This window comes from Martes martes (assembly GCF_963455335.1).
Source record: "Martes martes genome assembly, chromosome: X".
Classification (NCBI taxonomy): domain Eukaryota; kingdom Metazoa; phylum Chordata; class Mammalia; order Carnivora; family Mustelidae; genus Martes; species Martes martes.
The window spans coordinates 37275903-37293012 of NC_137897.1; the positions used below are offsets into that span (position 1 = coordinate 37275903).

General features: G+C 41.0%; 1 protein-coding gene across 2 annotated transcripts in view; it reads right to left on the reverse strand.

Moving 5' to 3' along the window:
- The window catches only part of EFHC2 (EF-hand domain containing 2), a 186538-nt gene extending 169930 nt beyond the window's left edge, over window positions 1–16608 (reverse strand). The window contains exon 1 of one of the 2 annotated variants that reach the window (XM_080795161.1): window positions 16483–16608. In XM_080795161.1, coding sequence (XP_080651287.1) covers window positions 16483–16524 — 42 coding nt within the window. In that variant the 5' untranslated portion in view covers window positions 16525–16608. Of the gene's footprint in view, window positions 1–13093; window positions 13147–16482 lie in introns of those variants that run through there. The other variant, XM_080795162.1, reaches the window with a different exon arrangement.
- Window positions 16609–17110: the final 502 nt, after the last annotated feature.

A 17110-nucleotide genomic window follows, 5' to 3' on the forward strand; every position in this document is an offset into this window, starting at 1 on the left:
AATGAGGATTGGTCTCAAATCAATCCCCTATGTTCCTACTTAGAAAAAGAAGAGTAAAATAAATTAAAAACAAGCACAAAGAAGGAAATAATAAAGATTAGAGCAGAAACCAGCAAAATTGATAAAAACAGTAAAAGTGAGAAACTCAAACACAAAACTCGTTCTCCAAAAAATACATATTCATAAAGTTAATCTCTAGCAAGACTGAAAAAGCTTTCAAAAAGAGTTAAGATACAAATCACCAATATCAGAAATGAAATAGGATATTTTAATAGATGCCATATCCATTAAAAAGATAATAAGGGAACACTCTGGCCAACTTTACACACATAAATTCAACAACTTAAAAAAAGTGAACCAATTTCTCAAAACCACAAACTCCCAAAGCTCAGCCAAGATGAAATAATCTGAAGAGTAACCTTTAAAGAACCTGAATTTACAACTAAAAGCCAAAAAGAAATCCCTATGCCCAGCCAGCTTTACTGGAGAATTTTGCCCAATATTTAAATAAGAATTAACACCAAGTTTGTGCAGTCTCTTCCTGAAAATAAAGAGGAGGGAACTCTCCCCAGCTTATTTTATTAAGTCAATATTATCTTGATACCAAACCATAGAAGACAGTTCAAAATCAGAAAGCTACAGACCAAAATCTCTCTTGAACATAGATGTAAAAATCCTCCACAAAAAAATTAGCAAGTTGAGTCTGACACTGTATGAAAAGAATTATACACTAGGACCACCTGAGATTTATTATGCAAAACTAGGTCAACATTTCAAAATCAATGTAACTTACCATATCAACAAATGGAGAAGAAAACTTAAATGATCATATCAAGTAATACAAGTTAAACACATTTGTTAAATGCAACATCCATTCATGTTAAAGACGCCCAAATAATTAAGAATATAGGGGAATTACTTGATAAAGATCATCTACCAAAAATCCATAGCTAACCTCACACTTAATAGTGAAAGACTAAATGCTCTCCCCAAATCAGGAACAAAGCAAGAATGTCTGTTCTACTCATTCAACACATTATTAGAAGTTCTACCCACCACGGGAAGCCAAGAAAAATAAATTAAAGGGATATAAACTGGAAAGGAAGAAAAAGCACTATCTCTATTTATAGGTTTCAAGATTCTTTATATAAAAAAATTTCATAGGATCTACCAAAAAAAAAAAAAAATCCTACAACTAGTAATTGAGTTCAGCAGGGTCACAGGATACAAGATCAACACACAGAAGTGCATCACACTTCTATATACTAACAATGAACACGTGAGATTAAAATTTAAAACATGATGTCATTTACAATCACTCCAAAGAAAATGAAATTTGAAACATATACAGGATGGGTGAGCTGAAAATTACACAATGCTAATTAAAAAAATCAAAAATGACCTAAAGAAATGGAGACCCATATCATGCTCAAGGGTTGGAAGACTCTACATAGTAAAGATGCCGATTCTCCTCCAAAAGGATCTAGAGGTCTAATGCAATTCCTATCAATATCCCAGCAAAGTTACCTGTAGACATAGACAAGCTGATTCTAAAATTCGTATGGAAGGTACAGGCCCTAGACAAAGAAGAATCTTGAGAAAGAAGACTGAAGTGGAAGGAATCACTGTACCTGACATTAAGGTTTATGATATTACTATAGTAATAAAAACAGTTTGGCATTGGCAGAAAGACAGATACAAAGACCAACAAAACAGAATAGACACCAAAAATACCACTCAAAAATGCTCAAACAAAGGGTACCTGGGTGGCTCAGGGGGTTAAGCCTCTCCCTTCGGCTCAGGTCATGATCCCAGGGTCCTGGGATGGAGCCCGGCATTGGGCTCTCTTCTTAGTGGGGAGCCTGCTTTCCCCTCTCTCTCTCTGACTGTCTCTCTGCCTACTTGTGATCTCTCTCTCTCTCTCTCTCTCTGTCAAATAAATAAATAAAATCTTTAAAATAAATAAATAAAATTTTTAAAAAATGCTCGAGTGAGTTTTTACAAAGGTCAAAAGCAATTCAGTAGAGGAAGGATAGCATTTTCAACAAATGGATCGCCACAGATAAAATCAAATGGATCCTGACCTAAATATCACACCTTACATTAAAAAAAAAAAAATCAACTCAAAATGGATCACAGACTTGAACATAAAATGTAAAACTATAAAAATTATAGGAAAAAAACTTCAGTCTCTAGAGCTGGGCAGAGAGTTCTTAGACTTAACGTCAAAAGCACGATCCATAAAAGGAAAAATTGATAAATTGGACCTCAACAAAATTAGAAACTTTTTTGCTATGCAAAAGACAGTTAACAGGATGAGAAGACGAGCTACAGACTGGGAGAAAATATGTGCAAACCACATCTTAGCTGAAGGGCTAGTATCTAGAATATATAAAGAATTCTCAAAGCTCAACAGTAAAAACACAGTCCAATTAGAAACAGGCAAAAGACATAAACAGACATTTCACCAAGGTGGATATACAGATGGCAAATAAGCACATGAAAAGAGACGCGACGCATACATAAGCCATCAGAGAAATGCCAGTTAAACCCACAATAAGATGTCACTACACACCTATTGGCTAAAATAAAAAATAGTGACAATACTAAATGCCGACTAGGATGTGGACAAACTAGATCATTCACACACTGCTCTGGGGAATGTAAAATGGTACGTTCGCTCTCACAAATAGTTTGGTAGGCTTTTTTTTCTTTTTTTTTTTTAAACCAAACATGCAGGGGCACCACAGTGCCTCAGTCAGTTGAACATCTAACTCTTGGTTTTGGCTCAGGTCATGATCTCATGGGTCGTGGGATCGAGCCCCTCGTTGGGGCCCTGCGCTCAGTGTGCAGTCTGCTTGAGATTCTCTCTCTGCCCCTCACCCCCCATTCATACTTTCTCTATCTCGCTCTCTGAAATAAATATAATCTTTTTAAAAAAATTAATATGCAATTACCATTATGATCCAGCAGCTGCACTCTTGGACATTCATCTTGGAAAATCAAAACACATATCCACACAAAAACCTGTACATGAATGCCCATAGCGGCTGCATCCCTTGCAGCCAAAAACTAGCAACAGCCCAGATGTTCTCCAGCAAGTAAACAGTGAAACAAACTGTGGCACATACATGGACTACTACTCAGCAATAAAAATGAATGAACAACTGATATGGACAATTAGCTAGATAAGCCATCAAAAAATTAAGTCAAGTGAAAAATAATAATCCCAAGAGGTACATACTATATAATTCCATTTCGTACAATATTTTCAAAGTAATGAAAATTGAGGGGGGACCCAGTGTGGCTCAGTAGGTTTAGCGCCTGACTCTTGATTTTGGCTCAGGTCATGAACTCAGGATCATGGGATCCAGCCCTGCGATGGGCTCCACGCTAAGTGGGGAGTCTGCTTGTCCCTCTCCCTCTGCTTCTCCCCCCACTTGTAGTCTCTCTCTCAAATAAATTAATAAATAAAATCTTCTTTAAAACTTTTAGAAATGGAGCACAGATTAGTGGTTGCCAGGAATCAGAGACACTTGCGGGGGGGGGGGTGTCAGTTGATAGGAAGGAGGTGGGAAGGGTTATAAAAGATAAACAGGATGGATCCTTGTGGTGCTGGAACAGATCTGTATCTTCACTGTCAGGGTGACAACAGCAACCCACACATGTGATGAACCATATAGACTAAATGCACACACACAAATGAGTATAAGTAAAGCTGGGGGTGGTGCCTGGGTGGCTCAGTGGGTTAAGCCTCTGCCTTCAGCTTGGGTCATGATCTCAGGGTCCTGGGATCGAGCCCTGAGTCAAGCTCTCTGCTCAGCAGGGAGCCTGCTCCCCCGCCCTTCTCTCTCTGCCTGCCTCTCTGCCTCCTTGTGATCTCTGTCAAATAAATAAATAAAATCTTAAAAAAAAAAAAAGCTGGGGAAACCTTAATGGGATCAGTGGATTATATTAATGTTAATATCCTGGTTGTGCTATTCTACTAGTTTTGCAAAATGGTACCAATGGGAAACTGAGTAAAGTGTACACAGGGTCGCTCTGTATTATTCCTTAGAACTACACGTGAATCTATAATTTTCCTCCATAAAAATTTCAATTAACAGTAAAAGGCAAGAGTGGGTCTACTTTCCTTGATAAACCAGGAGACAGTCCACACAGGGCCCTTGGATAATGTATGAAGTATGAATGGAAACACAGATGAGCCATAAATGACTCACAACAATAAGATGGAAATAGTCCTATAAATGATAAAACAAACATCAAGTTGCCAAACTTGGCTGCCGAAGAAAAGGTAGTCTAAATTAACTGTAAGCCAAGTGAATGGACCTGTTCTCCCCCAGATCTCTAACCATTGTGACCATCCCCTCCTTGGGGATGCCAAACACATAGTTAGGAAAGCAAAAAGTTTCTTTGGCCCTCAGCTGGCCAAGCTGGGCCCTTAGTCACACTGGAATTGCTAGGTTGAATTCAGGCATCCTGGGGCCGGGCTAATGAGGGACTGAAAATGCCTATTTCCCCTTCCTTTTGCTTTGGGGATCCCCTCCCCACTCAGAGCTGGCTCTGCCCTTTCTACAACTATACTAACAGAATCAACTCAGGGAATGGCCCAAGAAATCCCTTTATGTCTGCACATGTGCGTGTCTAGCATCCTGTCGTCGGGAGACTGGTCTCTTAAGGGGGTCCTGCATCATCAAGGCTCAGAGAACAGTGTGCTACTTCCGCAAAGAGCCAAACTGGATGTCAACAAGGAGAAGAGAACTGTCCCTCTGCATGGCACAGTAGGCCACAGGAGAGGCTTGGGGTCACAACTTGTACGTGGCCTCTCGGAGCTATCCTGGCGGCTTGGTGTAAGCCTTGCATCCTGACAGACTTAGAACCTATTTAAGCCTCAGAAGCAAATGAGTTTCTTCCTCTCTTGCTACCCTAAGAACTACTCTGCTCCATGGCAGCAGGGGAAGACACAGGCAAAAAGCTAGTTCCAGAGAGGATTTTCCCCAACTGTGTTTATCCCCCCTAGTTTCGAGGCAAGGCTGCTACAGGCAGACAGAGGTTAGCAAACAGGCACCTATTAGGAGCCTGCCCCGGGGAAGGAAAGGCAACCCAGAGAGCCATCAATCACAGTTTCCCAGTCGGCGGAGGAATGTCACAAAACAGCATGTAAAGAACGCAAAACACAACACGGGCAACCGGCCAGTAAGGGGATGAACTGGGCGGTCTAGACAATAAAGGTATGTTCAAGGTCCTGTAGCCAGACAGAGGGCTCCTGCTGACATGATCAGGGAAGGTTTGAATGAGAAGGGGGGAGTAGAGCTGCCCTCCGAGGGAAGGCTAAGATCTAGATGGGGACAGGGAGAAGCACGAGAATGCCGTCAGGAAGATGACAGGTAAACTCATAATTGAGTGGTTTAATAATGGAGTCCGAAATATACTCAAAGGACAGACAGCGAGTATATGCTGGTTTCACTGGGGTATGAGGCTTGTTTTCTATTACGGAAAAAGAAAACTGCTAAGAAAGAAGAGTATCGCTTGATTTTTTACAATGGTGGTATACTCATGTATTACCTATATATTAAAAAAGGCAAACAAAAATGATTTAAAGGAAGGGATGCTAGGGTACCTGAGTGGCTCAGTAGGTTAAGCATCAGACTCCTTTTTTTTTTTTTTTAAAGATATGATTTGTTTATTTGAGATAAAATTTGAGAGAGAGAATGCACGCACAAGCAGGGGGAGCTGCAGGCAGAGGGAGAGGGAGAAGCAGGCTCTCCACTGAGCAGGGAGCCCAATGCGGGCCTCAGTCCCAGAACTCTGGGATTATGACCTGAGCTGAAAGCAGACCCCCAACCGATGGAGCCACTCAGGCACCCCTAAGCATAAGACTCCTGATTTTGGCTCAGGTCATGATCTCAGGGTCAAGGGACTGAGAGCCCCATGTCGGGCTCCATGCTGAGTGTGGAACCTGCTTGGGATTCTTTCTCTTCCTCTCCCTCTGCCCCTCCCCCATTCATTCTCTCTCTCTCTCTCTCTCTCTCTCAAACAACGAAATGCTAAGGCTGAGGAGGCATCTAGACTCACAGGTCTTGAGTCTGTGGCTGGTGTGGCAGGCAAACTTTTTAGTTCCCAAAAGTCATTATTTACTTCCTTTTGTCTTTCCCAGCTCCAAAAACAGATGGTGAAAAATCAAGTTCCCAATACCCCTTTAGCAGAAGAGAGCCACACAACTCAATTTTAACCAATAAGATATAAACGGGAAATCTACTGAGGGTCTGGAAAACACTTCATTTTTGATAAGAGCCTTGTCACCTCCCTCTCCTTCCTACTTGTCTTGGACATGGTTATGAGATGTGATGTCTGGAACCGAGGCAACCATCTTGCAACCATGAGGCCACGGCCCTAAGAATGAAAAGCCAGCATTCTCATGATAGCAGAATGGAGAGAGAAAAAGAGTCTGAGTCCTTTATGACATTCATCAGCCACTGCTTAAACCTGAAACTGCCGCACCTCTAGAGTTCTTCTGACGAGAAAATCAATCTGGCTTAAGCCACTGTTAGCCAGGCATACTGTTACTTACAGCCAAAAGTATCTATCCTAAGTGACGTAGCTATAAAGTTAGGGACAGAAGGCCAAAGTGACCAATGTTGGCTGTGTTTGATCCCCAAACAGCCAAAGTGACTCCAACTTCTGAACCCCAAATTAACATTTAGGAATGGCAATGGAATAACATCCGAAGTATGAATGACAGCTTCACGACCTGGCCCAGTCTGCATTAATGGGATTTCAAGGACATTTCAGTAGTTACTGGAAACAAGTAACAAAATCCTTTCAATCAAAAACCATCCCATGATCCTGGCACGAGAGACACCTCTTGTTTGCCTAGCGATTCCGCACCACCAACTCCTTTTTTTTTTTTTTTAAAGATTTTATTTATTTATTTGACAGACAGAGATCACAAGTAGGCAGAGAGGCAGGCAGAGACAGAGAGGGAGAAGCAGGCTCCCCGCTGAACAGAGAGCTGGATGCGGGGCTCAATCCCAGGACCCTGGGATCATGACCTGAGCCGAAGGCAGAGGCTTTAACCCACTGGGCGACCCAGGCGCCCCACACCAACTCCTTTCTTTGGCTATTTATTTTCCAACAGCTTTACTGAGGTATAATTTATATATTTTTAAGTTCACCCACTTAAAATATATAATTCAATGGAGTTTACCATAACTGCAAAGTTGTGCAATCATCCCCACAATCTCACTTTAGAATGCATTCATCATCCCAAAAAGGAACCTCATACCCATTAGCAGTGACTCCTCATTTCATCCCCTCCCCGACACGGGCCTCAACAACCATTCATCTACTTTCTGTCTCTATAGATTTGCCTATGCTGTACATTTCACACAAACGGTCTCATACAACTTGCACTCTTTTACATGTTGTTTACAGTATCAGTATTTTTATGGCCAAATAATATTCCATTGTATGGCTCATACCACATTTTATTTATCCATTTGTCAGTGGATGGACATTTGGGTTATTTCCAATTTGGGGGCCAATATGAATAATGTTGTAAACATTCACATTTGCATTTTTTATGGACATACATGTCTCTTCTCTTGTATACCTGGGGGTGCTGCGTCATACAGTACCTCTATCTTTAAACTTCTGTGAAACAACAAATTTTCCATAGCAGCAGCACTGTTCTGTATTCCCACCAGCAATGCACGGGGCTTCCAATTTCTCCACATCCTTGCTAACACCAGTTACTGTCTTTTCGTTATAGCCATCCCAGCAGGGATAGCGTAACAGCTCATTGGGGTTTTGATTTGAATTTTCCTAATGACTAATGATATTGCACATCTTTTCAAGTGTTGTTGGCTCTTTGTAAAAGTTTTTTGGAGCAACGTCTGTTCAGATCCTCTACTCCTTTTATATACACTGGACAGAAGTCCCTCATCACATAGAGGCTTTCGCAGATATCGTCTCCCATACTACAGGCTGCCATTCTACTTTTTCCGTAGTTTCTTTTGAAACCCAACTTTGGCTATTTTTTGCAGCAGTATTTGTTATAGCAAAACACTGGAAATAATGCAACTATAGATTAAAAGGGGGTGGGCTGAACAAACTATGGTATGTCCACACAATGGAGTAAGTAGCTGTGAATGGAGGACACATTCCAAGGGCATGAGGAAAACTGTCCACTACGATGAAGCAATCTCCAAGATACACTGTTAGAAGGAAAAACAGAAGTTGGAAGACAATGGATAGGGTATGCTACCATTTGTTTAGTAAGAGACCATGTGAATATATTTTAAAATTTGCTGGGTTTTTTAAAAACAATTATCTTATTTTATTTTTAATTTAATTTAATTTTTTTTTTCAGTGTTCCAAGATTCATTGTTTAGGCACCACACCCTGAAAAAGAAAAGATTTAAAACAGTTTTGGGTTAAGCTACTTATAGAGGGAAGAGAGAGAGATAAAAAGATTGAAGGGACAAGGATAAAAGCTCTACCTGACTGAATGCACCTCACTTTGTAAATTTGACTCTGAAACCACATAAATGTTTTATTTTTACTCTGTAGTAAAGCAAAATTCTTAAAAGTTAGAAAAGCAAGATCCATGTAAGTGATGAATCACTGAATTTTACTCCAGAAACCAATATTGCACTGTGTGTTAAGTATCTAAAATTTAAATTAGGGGTGCCTGGGTGGCTCAGATGGTTAAGCTTCTGCCTCTGGCTCAGGTCTGGATCTCAGGGTCCTAGGATCCAGTCCTACATTGGGCTCTCTGCTCAGCAGGGAGTCTGCTCCTCCCTCTCCCTCTGTTCCTCCTCCTGCTTGTACTCTTTCCTCTTTCTCTCTCTCTCTCAGATAAATAGTCTTTAAAAAATTTTAAATTAAAAAAAAGAAGAAGAAAAAAAACAAAAGCAAAATGAAATGAATGAACCTAACAGGGTGTTAAGTTGGGGACCTAACGATACTGTCAGAACCATTTAAATGAAATTAAAACTCAATAATTTGACCACATATTCCTAATGGGATATATAAAACAGAAGAACTACAAGGAAATATTAAAGCATTTGAAAACTCAAATTGTTAATAATGTTATTATTGATCAGAAACTATTATATGGATATATATTATATATATATTTTTATTTATGGTAGGATAAAGCAAGAAAATCACGCTAACATCCTCATGAAGCAAGATTCTCAATATAAGTAAAAGATAACTACAGAATCAAAGAAGATAAATTAAAAACTCTATAATCTTTCATTTGCACTGGAAATATCAATTTGGATTCATGTTGTATTTTATCTTTAGAAATGTACACATATTTTCTAGCCTGAAGAGAATGAAAATTCAAGCCACAGACTGGAAGAAAATATTTGCAAAGCATATATCCAACAATGAACTTGTCTCCAGAATATATAAATAACTCTCAAAATGCAATAGGAAAGAAATAATCCAATTAAAGACAGGCAAAACACATGAACAGAAATTTCACCGAAGAGGATAGATGGGGGGCAAGTAAGTACACAAAAAGATGTTCAACATCATTAACTGCCAGGGGAAAAAAGTTTCAATCAGGATGACATACCTCTGTACCTTTATTAGAACAGCTAAAATTCAAACACTGACAATACCAGCTATTCATGAGGATTCTGAGTAACAGCAACACTCATTCACTGCTGATGGGAATGCAAAATGATATAGCCACCTTGGAAGACAGTTCAGCAACTGCTTATAAAGTTGAACATATACGCATGCCAGTTCCAAATAGATATGAAAGTCAAGTATCCTGTCACTCATAGGGAAGCAGTGACAATTTTGCTGTGGTTTTTCAACTTCTGATTCCTATAAGCAAAGCTTTCCTTGTTAGCAGGTATCAAGAGTAAAGTCAGAAATCTCATTTTAGTTGAAAATGAAATCCATGTGTGCTTCTCTCAAATTTGACCCAGAATTCAGTATTTATGGGGCAAAACACCAGCACAGGCACATTTAAGAGGTAATTTTTATTCTTTGTTTTTAAGAAAATAATATTCTTTTTTTTAAAGATTTATTTATTTGAGAGAGACAGAGAAAGCAAGAGCACGGGGAGGGCGGAGCAGAGGGAGGGAATTCAAAAGCAGATTCCTCGCTGAGCGCAGAGCCCCATGCAGGGCTTGATCTCACGACCCTAAAGACCATAGCCTGAGCCCAAACCAAGAGTCAGACACTCAACCTCTGGAGCCACCCAGACACCTCATAAAGCTTAACTTTTAAGTCTCATATAAAATTAAGTCTTAGGCTGTATTTGTATTCATATCGCTTTGCCATATGGTTTTAGTAACTTATTTAACATTGTCAATGTATTTTCATGTTGTAAACAGCATTAATTAAAATGAATTTATAACATCTATTTAAATTAAATCAACTGAGCCTTTTAAAAAGTAAATCCCATCTTGGATTAAAACAGTTACTGAACAGAAATGCATTATGCTGCTTTATGAATTTTCTAAAAGTATAAATGTATAAAAAGGAAAGAAAGGTAAGCTAGGCTTGATTGCCTATTTTTTTTTTTCAAGAAAAGCTGGCTAGAAGTCATTTTTAGTTTCAAATAGGGGAGAAAACTACTTTTGCTGATACCACATACCACACATCATATCTTACTAGGGCCCTCGATAATAGAAACTATGAGAGGATTTTTAGGCCTACTTGGATAAGGGGAAAGGGGAAAAAATCAAGTAAGAAATTTTACAGTAAGGGAAAAAAAACCCTGAAGCTTCCTCTACTATGTACCACCTCCCCCCAACCCTGCATTAAAGTTGATATCCTTTGCAGGAAAGGGAAACCACACAGAGCAGATCACTAAGTTGACCAAAATTAACAAATCCACAGAAACCTATTACTCTTTACTCAGAAGAGACGATTATTACTGAATCATTACATCTACAACTCAGGGATCATTCTAATCATTTACACACAGGAGGTCCCTGAGAGCTGAAAAACATTTCAAAGTCCCTTTGAGATAAAGAGATTGAAATTTGGGATGAAGACAACGTCTCTGAACTCGTTGAGGTGAACATTGCAAAACACTGTGAAGGTACCATATGCCAGTGAATGATACCCATTCAAATGGCTAGTGGTCAGTTTTATGTTATGTGAATTTTACAGTAATTTAAGAAAAAAAAAATCTGATAGGCTCTGTTGAAGCTCCTAGAAGGGTAAAAGACTAGACCTGGCCTGGAAGGAAACTGAAGTACTGAATTGAAAACTGAAAACAGAAAACTGAATTGAAAAGGTGCTGAAAACAGCACGAACTGGTGGAGACAGCTCTAATGAGAACGTGTTTCACACTCTGCAACCACAATAACAAACAGGTTTGAGCGCAACCCAGTTCACATGCCACACATGACAGAAAGAAAAAGTTCGCAGAAGAATGCTTACTGTTCCCATGCCATCACACATTACTCTGATTTTTTTTAATTATTTTCTAGTCAATTTTGCTTTTTTTTTTAAATGTTGGCCATGATCCATTAAACTGATCTCATAAGGGTTTGCACCTGATGCAGGTTATTTTCAGGCAATGGAATTGACCACTAAGAATATAAACAGAAATATGTAAGCAGAATTTTAGATCAGGGAAAACCTCCATCCTGTGCATGAAGTCATTGTTTTACGATTACCTTTGTCATTGTGCTAAATTTAAATTGATTTATCTACATCCCATGATGATGTCAGTATGTATATTACGCATTCCTCATAGTGTGTCCTTCAGCTGTTCATCATTTAAATTGCTGGTAAATTTCCCAAAGAACCTTATTTCCTTATATATTAGTAAGTAGGTTTATATTACTTTAGATAAAAATAAATTTCAAGGTATTGCCCACACCCTTTTCTAAGAGAGACAGAGAGATTCTGAATTTTTGTTTTATTCTACTGCTGTGAATTCAAATATTTTATTTTCTTCTAAGGAAAACAGTTGCTTCACTACAAATTAGAGATGGACTATTGACAACAAACCCTCCTAAGATGGTGGCAAGGTAGCTTCATAAAAAGCAAAGTGTAATCCTCATTATTCACTAGGGGCATTCAGGATCAGCTATCCAACCATCTACCCAAAATGCTATAGGAAAGATTTTCAGCTTTGGCTGGAAATGTCCCTTTTAACTTTAATGTCCTATTATTTTTGACAATATGCCTGAGATTCTCTTAGCTCAAAATAAATCCAGCATGTACATAGCTGGAAAAAGATACCGTGTGTCTGGAATTTATCTGTGACCTTTCCCTAAGGTTTTCAATTAATTCACATCAAAATAATTTTAATGTCATCGGTGGTACAAGTGCTTATATTTTAGGAAGCACAATACTTCTTGTATTTCAGAGAGAGAAATACAGGCTGCACATCACGTAGCTGTGGGCTGAAATCAATCTATTGCTCAGGACTGACTATCAGCAGCTAATTAGGGGGAGAAACAAGTTCCTTTTTAATTTCCAAGAAAAAGCAGTAAAAGTTAGCTTGTGTTATAATTTTAAACCCAAACAGCCAGTAATTATGCTGTCTCCAGGAGGCCAAGGTTTTTCACTTGATAATCTAATTCAGCAAGCATGGCTCTGTAATGGGCAGGGGGACTAATGATTAAAAACAAAAAAGCCAGATTTGGCTCTACTGAATTTTTGACCACTCTATGCACCAGAGAACATCTGATCTTTTAACTAAGTACAAGTTTTTTAAATAATATTAGTTTTTTGGCAACACAGTCAGTACCAAGGTTAATGTAAATATAGCCATCTGATTTGGGCACATACAAGGACTCTCCATATATAAATAATAATCTGTTAAATGACAGCCTAAGATACCTAATAAGTATACTGTCATTCCCTAATTTACATGCACACACACGCCTATTGGTCTGAGGCATAAAGTAAATAATTTTTTAAGTACATTCACAAATCTAGAAGCAGACCTACATGTATTTGGATACTTATAACAAAGGTAGCAGCTCTGCAGAGAAGTAGGGAAAGGGTGGTCTTTTCCAAAAATGTGTTAAAGATAAAACAACAGGCCCTAAATGGAGTTGATCATGCTAAGCCCCAAGCCACAAACTGAAACTTAACTTACAGTTTTGGCTGTCCCCGAAACTGAACCTTACACCAGCCAGTCATGAATCGCCTGATCAGCATGACTTAGGTAATCTACCTAAAAAGCCCTTGCTATCATACCCCATAAGGAATGTAACCTTATAGTAACCAATCCAATTTTTGCCTACTGTAACGCCCCCCCCCCTTCTGCCTATAAAATGTCTTGCTGGGAGAGCTCTTCAGAGCTCTTTTTTCTCTGCTCCACTGGATACTACCAATTCATGAATCATGGCATAGAGCCAGTAAGATCTTTAAAACTTACTCCGTTAACTTGTGTTAACAATTGGTTCTGGGTCAAATGAATAGCCATATAGGAAAAAATATAACCTGACCCATACTCCTTTTTGCATGCGTGCGCGCGCGCGCGCGCGCACACACACACACACACACACACACATTTCTACTAGATTAGAAATCTAAACGTGAAAGGTAAAAACAACAAAATTTCCAGAAGACAACACAGAAAAATACCATGATGAACTTGGCATAAGGAGCAATTTCTTAAAGAAGAACCAAAAAAATCGCTAAAGGAACAATTACTCATCAAAAACACCACTGAGAAAGTAAAAAGGCCAGGGTGCCTGGGTGGCTCAGTTGGTTGAGCGACTGCCTCCAGCTCAGGTCACGATTCTGGAGTCCCAGGATAGAGTCCCGCATCAGGCTCCCTGCTCAGCAGGGGGTGTGCTTCTCCCTCTGAACTTGCTCGCTCTCTCTCTCATTCTCTCTCTCTCAAATAAATAAATAAAATCTTAAAAAAAAAAAAAGTGAAAAGGCCAGCCACAGACTAGAGATATTTGCCAACACAGATGTCAGACGAGAGTCACATCCAAAATCTATACAGAACTTCTACATTTCACTAAGTAAAAAAAAAAGGGGGGGGCAGACAAACCAGCAGAAAGAGTAGGTAAGAGACAAGTACTACACAAAAGAGAACATCCAAATGACCAGTAAATCGTGCTCAGGTTCATTAGGAATTGGGCAAGTACAGATTGGAACTACAGTTTCCCTATACTTGCTGATCAAAATAACTACAATTTAAAAGGCCAACCATATCAAGTGTTAGGATGTGGAAAGAGAGGAACATAAGGTGCTGCTGGGGATTTAAATTGGTTTAAGCACTTTGACAGCATCCACTAAAGCAGAACATAATGAAAACCATATGATCCAGCAATTGTACCAACAGACGTGATTAAGAATAGTCACAGCGAAATAGTCTTAATAACCCCAAACAAGCCTTATCTCTATCTACGGATATATAAATGATTTCATACTCACACCGTGGAATATTACAGAGCAAGGAAAATCAGCAAACTACCTCTAGAGACAGCCCCATGGACAAATCTCACAAACATAATATTGAGCTAAACACAAGCCAGTCACAAAAGAACACCAGACAATCGCACTGATAAGAAGTCCCCACATTCAGGGTAGTTAACTCTGGACAGTAAAAGCAAAGGGGGTAATGATCGGAAAGAGTGATAGGTGGGGTTGCCCCGAAAAATACAAGATGTCCAGTTAAATTTGAATTTGAGATCAACAACAAGCAAGCTTTCAGTCTAAGTGGGTCCCCTGCAGCATTGGGGACATGTATTTTTATCTGCTCAATCTGACAACCCCAATCAAGAGAGAGGCTTTGGGGGACACCTGGGTGGCTCAGTGGGTTAAAGTCTCTGCCTTCCGCTCAGGTCATGGTCTCAGGGTCCTGGGATCGAGCCCCGCATCGGGCTCTCTGCTTAGTGGGGGGCCTGCTTCCTCCTCTCTCTCTCTCTGCCTGCCTCTCTGCCTACTTGTGATCTCTGTCAAATAAGTAAATAAATAAAATCTTTGGGGGAAAAAATAGTTTCAAAAAAAAGGGAGAAGCTTTTGGAGTACTGGTTAATACTTTGTTTCTTGATGTTCATTTGGTGTTCCTTCATTATGCATTTCTCTGGACGTGTTGTACTTCCCAATAAAGACAAAACAAAGTACACTCAGTACAGCTTCGCAGATTGTAAAATCTCTCATGAAAGTGCTACTCTTCATCACTGCATGTGGGAGCTGGGTGCTTCTTAGGAGGGGATCATCGGTCATCTAAAGCGTTGCAGGGCCCAAGCTGCTTTCAATTTTTATTAAAATTATTCCTATGTAACATGCTTTTTTATGTCTGGAATCTTTTTGCGTGGCCTCCCTCTCTGGGGTCCTCCTTCTTGGTATGGCTGGCTGAAGCTTAGCAAAGGGCGAAGCTGGGCGGGAAAGCCGGCCTTTACCCATCAACCAAAAAATTACACAAATCACGGTTCAACAAGCAACTCGGTCAGGCCAACCGACCCGTGGAGGTCAGAATTCAGTGGCCTGAAGCTACAAAGGACTGGGACTTTAGGGCCAACAACTTGGAAACAGACACTTTGGAATCCAGAAGGTCAAAGGCTTCATTTAATCCACTGCCTGCGCTCTACATTAACCAGAGCTTTACACAAACACCTTGAGGGGCTCCCTGGAGTTCCCTCCCACTCGTGTTATCACCTACCTTCTTCTGGAGACGCAACTGGCAACCCCCAGGAAAATGTGGTGACCAGTGTAAAGGAAAGCACGAATCACTTTTCTGCTGTTGTTTAAATAAGGGGCTATTTATTACAGACAAGATTCTTCGGTGCTCAGGGTTTTTTGTGTTGTCGTGTTGCATTGTTTTGTAATTTCATCTTCTTTTGAAACAAGCTCCTCTCAGTCCTCAGCGAGGAAAAAACTCCAAGTTTGGAGGCTTCGCTCTATAAAGCTTAGGACAGAACTTTACAGACTGGTGGAACCCTGATTACCTCTTGGCCTCAGCAGCCTCCAGGGGCCCAGGTTTCTTTGCTTTAGTAACAGCAACTCTATTTCTTTCTTCCACACGGGCTATTAAGGACCATGACTAGGCACCTGGGCTGTGGAGACAGGTTGCCTGGGAGAAACCCAATTTCACACTGAAGCTTTGTAACTCTGGCCAATCAGGGAGTGATTCATTGCTCCGTGCCTCAGTTTCCTCAACTGTAAAATGGGAATAAAAATAGGACCTAAGCAGCAAATGCCGTGCAAAGCGACTGAAGCATGGCACCTGGCATAGCTTACACGCTCAACGATGGTTGTTACCACCTTCACTACCCCTTGCTACGTTCGCGGGTCCTGCCCCCCATGAAGAATCTACTTATGTATCTGCTGTAGTTAAAAGCAACCAAATGCAGTTAGACTGGGGGAAGGGGAGACAGAGAGTAAGGGTTCCACTGGCCTACGAAGTTTGGTCCAAGTTGTGCCCAATGCAGCAGGAGGATGCTTGAGTAGGGTCGGGAGAGGTGGCCACGCCTGGACCCCAGATTCTGGCCCGGACCTCTGACTTCGGGCGCCCTCACTACTCACGTTGCGGCTGAAACTGTTGCCAGGCAGCAGCGGCAGGGCCATGGCTCTCAGCGTCCGAGGGTCAAGGGGCCGAGAAGAGGGGCCAGCAGGGAGCGGCCACCTCTCGGCGGCGTTGTTTAAACCCCACCCCCCACGTTACCTAGAAACGGGAGGCGGCGTCACGGAAGGAGGAGGAGCTGCGGCTGGCCGGAGGGGGCGGGGCGGGGCCGGGGGGGGCCGGGGCGGGCCGGGGCGGGGCCAGGCAGGAAGTTCCCCCCGCGCTCCTCCTTCCCCGCCCACCCTCACCCACCCCGCCGAGTGCGGTCTCCGGAGGCTTTTCTCTCCACACGCACTGTGCACACAAAGACTGACAACCACAGCACTCCCCGCCCCCGCCGCTTTGTGGTTTAACCCCTTTCTAGAGCTTAGGCTCCTCCGATTCTAACCGCATTCTTCGGCCATTGGCTTATTACATTTAGTTCAAACACAGAAAAGTGCAGAAAACAATGTGACATCCGCGCGATCTCAGAAATGTTAGCACCGCCTAATGTCACAGTTACATCAGCTTTCATTTTGTAGTTAAAACGTTCGAGATGGATCCAAAACCACACTCCCACCCCACCCCCAACCCCGTGAAAACCCGTTCAGT